Source organism: Telopea speciosissima, chromosome 7 (genome assembly GCF_018873765.1).
Source record: "Telopea speciosissima isolate NSW1024214 ecotype Mountain lineage chromosome 7, Tspe_v1, whole genome shotgun sequence".
NCBI lineage: Eukaryota > Viridiplantae > Streptophyta > Magnoliopsida > Proteales > Proteaceae > Telopea > Telopea speciosissima.
In genome coordinates this window covers 3304686-3311183 of record NC_057922.1, presented here as the reverse complement: position 1 = coordinate 3311183, position 6498 = coordinate 3304686, and the positions used below count along the sequence as shown (strand labels likewise).

General features: G+C 40.4%; 1 protein-coding gene across 1 annotated transcript; it reads left to right on the top strand.

Annotated features, from left to right (window-relative positions):
• The first annotated feature begins 844 nt into the window (after positions 1 to 844).
• Positions 845 to 4934, top strand: LOC122669602 (sugar transport protein 5-like). The gene is made up of 4 exons (XM_043866398.1): positions 845 to 1001; positions 2671 to 2990; positions 3122 to 3751; positions 4450 to 4934. Exons 1-4 carry the CDS (start codon positions 869 to 871, stop codon positions 4894 to 4896), a joined length of 1530 nt encoding a protein of 509 aa, XP_043722333.1. The 5' UTR covers positions 845 to 868; the 3' UTR covers positions 4897 to 4934.
• The last annotated feature ends 1564 nt before the right edge of the window (positions 4935 to 6498 follow it).

Here is a 6498-nt window from a genome sequence, read left to right as displayed (position 1 = left end):
GAGGAACTTGATAACAAACCGAAAAATGAAAAGAGAAAAAAAAAAATCTCATTAATTTTTGTATGTATACATAAAAATACAAAATTGAAACGGACTGAACCCAACAATTGCCCAATTACAAATGATAACAAAAAATTGTTAAAAACCAAACTAAAATCAAAACAGTCGAAACTGAAAATTCTTTAACCATTTGGTATTGAATTAGTCTAGTAACAGATGGAAACCGATTCAACCCATCTAAAATCAGACCGAGCTGATCATTTGGCGCTTTTAGGTTGATTCCTCTATCAGCTTGGATGAAGATGGAATAAAAATATTTTTTTGGTGTTACCCAAAAAAAAGATATGTTTTTTGGTAGTACTTTATGAGAGGACTTATGGGTATGGTTTGAGGAATTGGACGGTTGATTTTGGCCGTATCGAATTGGTATCGGCCAAGATCGGATCGATAAATCGATCCCGATATCGATCCGATCTAGCTGTGCGGATAGAGAAAAAAATGTAAGAAAACTAATATTTTTTTATAAGAAAACAGAAACAAAAGTGTCATATTTTTCCGGATTTAAACGATCCCCATCCATATCGGCCGATCCGATCCAACCGATACCGAGATCACGAACCATGCTTATGGGATACTCATTTATATTGAGATGAAACGGTAGAATTAATGGGAAGAGTCAAAGAGAGAAGAGATTAGAATATTCATATTAAGAAGGAATTAGAAATAGAAAATGGTCTTTAGTTACGTTTCGCACACATAAAACGCGACCCCATTCATTCATTTTGTCATCTCTCTCTCCCTCTCCCCTCCACACCCCCACCCCCAAAGCTGAACTGGGTCTCTGTGTTTTGAGAGAGAGAGAGAGAACATGGCGGGAGGAGTGTTTGCCGTTGACGGAAATGACAGAGGCTTTGGTGGGAGGGTAACGGCGTCAGTATTGATTACCTGCATCGTTGCTGCTTCGGGTGGCTTAATCTTTGGTTACGACATCGGGATTTCAGGTCACTCTTCTCTCTCTCTCTCTCTCTCTCGTTTGTTTCCTTCTTTATTTTATCTGCTTCTCTTCTAATATTTGATTGAACCAATTAACAATCTCTCTCTCTCTCTCTTGGGGAAAATGGATCGGGTGAATGTAGAGAAACCAGACTAGAAAGAGATATTTCATCGAAATTGTCAAAATCGAGGAATTTCTGGCACTGCTTCTGTTACGAATATAGGTTAGGATTAGATTAGTTAGATCATTAGTTAATTAGTTAGCTTTGTTAGTGAAGTTTAAGATTGATTCCGTAGGATTTAACAGAGTTAATCAACTATTCCCTATAAAATAGCTAAGTGTAATCTTTTGCTTTTCCTTATCCTCTTCTTTCCTCTGTATTTCTCTGAAAATTCTGGAGTTTTGGTTCTTGAACTTGAATCAAGAACGTAGAGAGCTAAGGCGTATTTAGTTTCTTAGTTTCTCAGTCTTGCCTTTGAGTCTTTGACTGTTAGAGAGAGTCCAGTGAAAAATAAATAAAAATAACAAAAAGAATTTGCTACCCTTGGTAAGATCAAAGAGACAAAGACTGGTAGACGGAGAGGTGGAGACCACCATGAACCACCACTCCGCGGTCTTTTTATATTCAACAATTCGGTCTACGTAATTTTTTTTGGGGTGCCAAATTTTCTCCCTGCCGGTGGTGTAGGTTGTGTCCAGACACATGGAGTGGACGAAATGACCGCCCCACCCTTAAGAGCGGAAATATCACCCCCATGTGTCTGAGCATAGCTTGCGCTGCGACACAAAGAACATTGACCTTTTTTTATGGGTCTATGTTCTCAGTGGGGAGTGTGGCCCTTGCGTGCATGCTGGGGCTAATGAGAGCACATATTGGCATCATGGGGGTGGAATTTCTGCCTTTCATGGGGGTTGGGTGGTAATCCTCCATGTCTGGTCGTGGATGGGGGTTACATTCCTCACATAGAGTTATTCTTCCTTTTTTATTGGGAAAGAGTTTTCTGTCGGGAGTATGGCCTACATTGGCACCACCTAGGTCTATCTACTTCCTCCCTAATAGGGATAGAAATGTCATTTCATAGGAGAGGAGGAGAGAGAGATAAAGACACACATAGGACCATTGGCATAGGACGCGCTCTTTGGGACAGAAAATATTTTCTCTGGTTTATTTTATTGTTTTTAGGCACAGGATTCTCTATATAATGGGTCTACAAAAGATATCTATAGGGTAGGGTTTAGAAACCAATCCTGATTCCGATTTAGATCATATTGAAATCGATCTGTATCAGTCCAAATTGGCGTTAGAATTGGTATATTTTAGGCATTTAGGGTTTTTCCATACATGATCGACTATAGCCAAATAGGAAGAATCAAGATCAGCTTCAGCCGATTTGATCCAATCCGGTTCTTAAAACCCTGCTAGGTTGTTCAGGACGATGCTGATAATATATTGGATGATTGAGAGCTATTTGATTGAATTAAGTTCTAAAATTCACAAGTGACTAATCCAAGTTGTACACTATTTATCCAATAATTAGAATGACCAAATCAGGTTTCCACGATGTGTAAATATTCTTTGTAGGGATTTTCTTATTGATACCTCAAATAATTTGTAATCTTATTTTTTTACCTTTTAGCGTGATACATACTTTGAATTGCTTTAATTTTAATTGCAGGAGGAGTGACAACGATGGAACCTTTCCTCCGAAAATTCTTCCCGTCGGTACTAAAGAGGATGAAAGCTGCTGATAAAAACATATACTGTGTCTTCAACAGTCAAGTTCTCACATCATTCACCTCTTCATTGTATATAGCTGGGTTGGCTGCTTCCCTTGTAGCTAGTCGCCTCACAAGAGTTTTGGGTCGTAGAGCCACAATGGTTCTAGGTGGTTGCACCTTCTTCGTTGGAGCGGCCATCAATGGTGCTGCTGTTAATATTGCAATGCTTATATTGGGCCGTATTTTGCTTGGATTTGGTGTTGGTTTCACTAACCAGGTGGGTCAGTTTCAGCCTAAGTACATTATATTGGGCCCATTTAAATGGGCTTATGAAATGGGCTTTGAGCAAGTGAGTTCTGTTCAAAGTGATTTCCGTTTCAATAATTCTGGTTAATTTCCATATTGAAGGCAACTCCAGTGTATTTATCGGAGATGGCGCCATCCAAATGGCGTGGCGCGTTCAACACAGGCTTCCAGTTCTTCATTGGCATAGGTGTGGTCTCAGCTAATGCGTTGAATTACGGGTCAGCTCGGCTCGAGTGGGGTTGGCGCCTCTCACTCGGCGTTGCAGTCGTACCAGCAATGATCATGACACTTGGTGCCTTACTCATCTCCGATACGCCGAGTAGTCTTGTCGAGCGTGGCAAGTTGGAAGAGGCCGAGAAATCACTACGCCGAGCTCGAGGAGTCTACTCGGATGTAAACCCCGAGCTGAGCGCCCTCATCAAGTCGACTGAAGCCATGAAAGCTGCAAATCAAGAACCTTTCAAGACCATACTTGAGAGGCAATATAGGCCCCACCTCGTAATGTCTGTGGCAATACCTTTCTTTCAGCAGCTTACAGGGATTAATGTGATAGCATTTTATGCGCCGGTCCTCTTCCAATCAGTCGGCTTCGGTAGCAACGCGGCTCTCATGGCGTCTATAATATTGGGGATGGTCAACCTCGGCTCCATTCTCGTGTCAGCCGGTTTAGTGGACCGGTATGGTCGGAGAGTTCTGTTCTTACAGGGTGGGGCCCAGATGTTCCTTTGCCAGGTCAGCATTTTCTTCTATTTACTGTCATATTTGAACAGTGTGCTAGCTAGGGTTGTAAACGGATTGGATTCGGCTCGGATAGTGCTAAATGGATACGGATAGGATATTTTTTCCTTTTAGATGTAAATATAGCTTTTCAGATAGCTATAGACTATCCGTATCCGCATCCGTTTAGCTTTCGGACGGATTCGGATAGTGCTAAACAGATACGGACACGGATATGGAAACGGATTTCGGCTATTCATTTACACCCCCTAATGCTAACTTGACGGTGTGAGCCAACCTTAGGGTGAACTCAAAAAAATGGACCCGGTTAACCCAAACCCAAACCAAAACCATATCGATTCTAATTCGAATCCAATCAAATCTTGGAATTTGCGACAAGAGCTAAGTTGGAGTAAAGATTTCCACATATCTATAATTTGTTGAAGTTTTTTATTCAAAATACTTGTAGATTTTGCTACAAGAGCTAAGTTCCACTGATTTTTTTTTTGCTATTTTACAAAATAAGGAAAAAAAAAAAAACAGATTGAAAAGCATTCATGATCGATGAATCGGCATCAATCGGTATCGGGTCTGCCAATTCGGTTAATTCTAATTTGATTTCGAGATCATGTGTACTACATTGGTTTTAGTTGAATTTCAAACCATCATCAATCTATCCATATCAACTTGTGTTGTTTACTCTGTTTGTGAAGGTGGCCGTGGCTTCTGTTCTAGGAACTCAGATAGGAGTCTCCGGGAAGGAAACTTTGTCTAAAGACTATGCTGTTTTGGTATTGTTGTTGATATGCGCATATGCAGCTGGATTTGGGTGGTCCTGGGGTCCCCTGAGCTGGCTTATACCAAGTGAGATATTTCCATTGAAAATCCGACCAACTGGTCAGAGTATAAGTGTTGCCGTGAACTTTGCTACAACCTTTGTGCTTGCACAGACCTTCTTGACAATTTTATGCCACTTCAAGTATGGAATTTTCTTGTTCTATTCCGGATGGATTGCGATAATGACCCTATTCATTGGTTTTTTCTTGCCTGAGACTAAAGGAGTCCCTCTTGAATCCATGGACACAGTATGGGAGAATCACTGGTATTGGAGAAGGTTTGTTAAACAGGAATCATCAGCGATGACATTGCCGAACAAATGAATTGATTTTTGCATATCACATTCATGCAGCAATGTCAGATCATCAGTCTTTTTTCTGAGCTTAATAAATTTAGTTCAAGTTAAGAAAAAATGTATCATTTGTACTTTGAAATGTTTTTAGATCCTTAATTTGATAAATGTCTAGTATAATGTCAAAAGATCTTGTTGGGGTTCTATATTGAAAAAACAATTCCTTATTGAATGTGAGTAGTCCGATGTGAAAGATTATAAGAACTTCGGCACCCTGTATGTAATATCTAGCTTTTTAAGGTCCATCAGGAACTTCATCCATTTCCTTGAGAATTATAACTCAACTGCTCACTACACTACCTGTCCTAGTCAAAGAGAACAGTTCACTGAATTTCGGTAAGCAAGTTAGTTCTTCACCATAAAACCCACCAGCAATTCTCATTTGAACAAAGATTAGATGATCAAAACAGTTGTGGGAATCGTATGCTAAATTCACCACTGATTTAAAAACAGTAACAGTTCAATGAAACCGAAGAACAAAAAACACTCTGTACTTTTAAAGATGTAGAGTTACTAGGAACAAAATTCTTCAATGAAAACAGCTACAACCATACAAAACATATCCTGTTTAATCATGTTTTTAGTTGGAAATTGTTTTAATAGAGTGCATAAATCAAATCAAAGACAGAATTAAAAAGTTCCCATGGCTACCTTCAATCAGTTCACTAAATCCTGAGAATCTGACCATATATCTATATCCTTGCTTCCCATCTACATTGCTCTGTTAAACTTATTATAGTTCTATGATCTCTGCCTCTGGTAGATTCCTCCCTGTATAGCCATAATCCAAAACAACAAGACAAAGTGTTTGATAATTAAAATTACTACTGCCCAATCTGCATATTTTGTTTGGTGATCAAATCTGCCATCAGTAAATGTAGTGGATTACCATAAGTTGGCATTAAACGGTAATTAGACAAAGTACAAGCAGGGAATCAAGGATAAATGGTGACAGAGGATGCAACACAGATCTTCTGCGACGTGCTGCCTTGTCTTGCCTGTGCTGCGTAGACACAGGGCTGCGTGCAATAATCGCCTTACCCTCACTCGGGTAAGATACTTGGACAGGGGTAAGGCAATCAATGCACGCTGTCTTGTGTCTGCGCAGCACGGAAGGACGAGCAGCTCGCCCCGTAGAAGATCTGGATCGGCAGAGCATCACCTTCCATCCATCCAACTTCTTGCATCTAACCATATATAGCATCTGGAGAGGTCCCTTTTATATTATCAATTGATTTAATTTTGGGTGGGGTCCACGCCCCTAACTGGGTGTAAGCAGCACAATGGTTGCTACCTGCCTGGCCGTAGAGATCCAAATCCGGTTCGTAGTCATCTCTCCCAACGGCTCCTCGCCAACTCTTACATCTCCCATCTCTTGCCCAACCCTATCAGGAGTCATGACACGTAGAGAGGAACAATCCAATGGTTCTAAACTCTTCTTCCATTTTCTACCACAATTGACCCACTTTGAATACATCCCGATTTTAAAATGACCCAAACCCGATTTCACCCTGCAACTACTTCACCACCGCCAAATCCCTCTCGTAAAGCATCATCCATGAAAGAAGAAGAA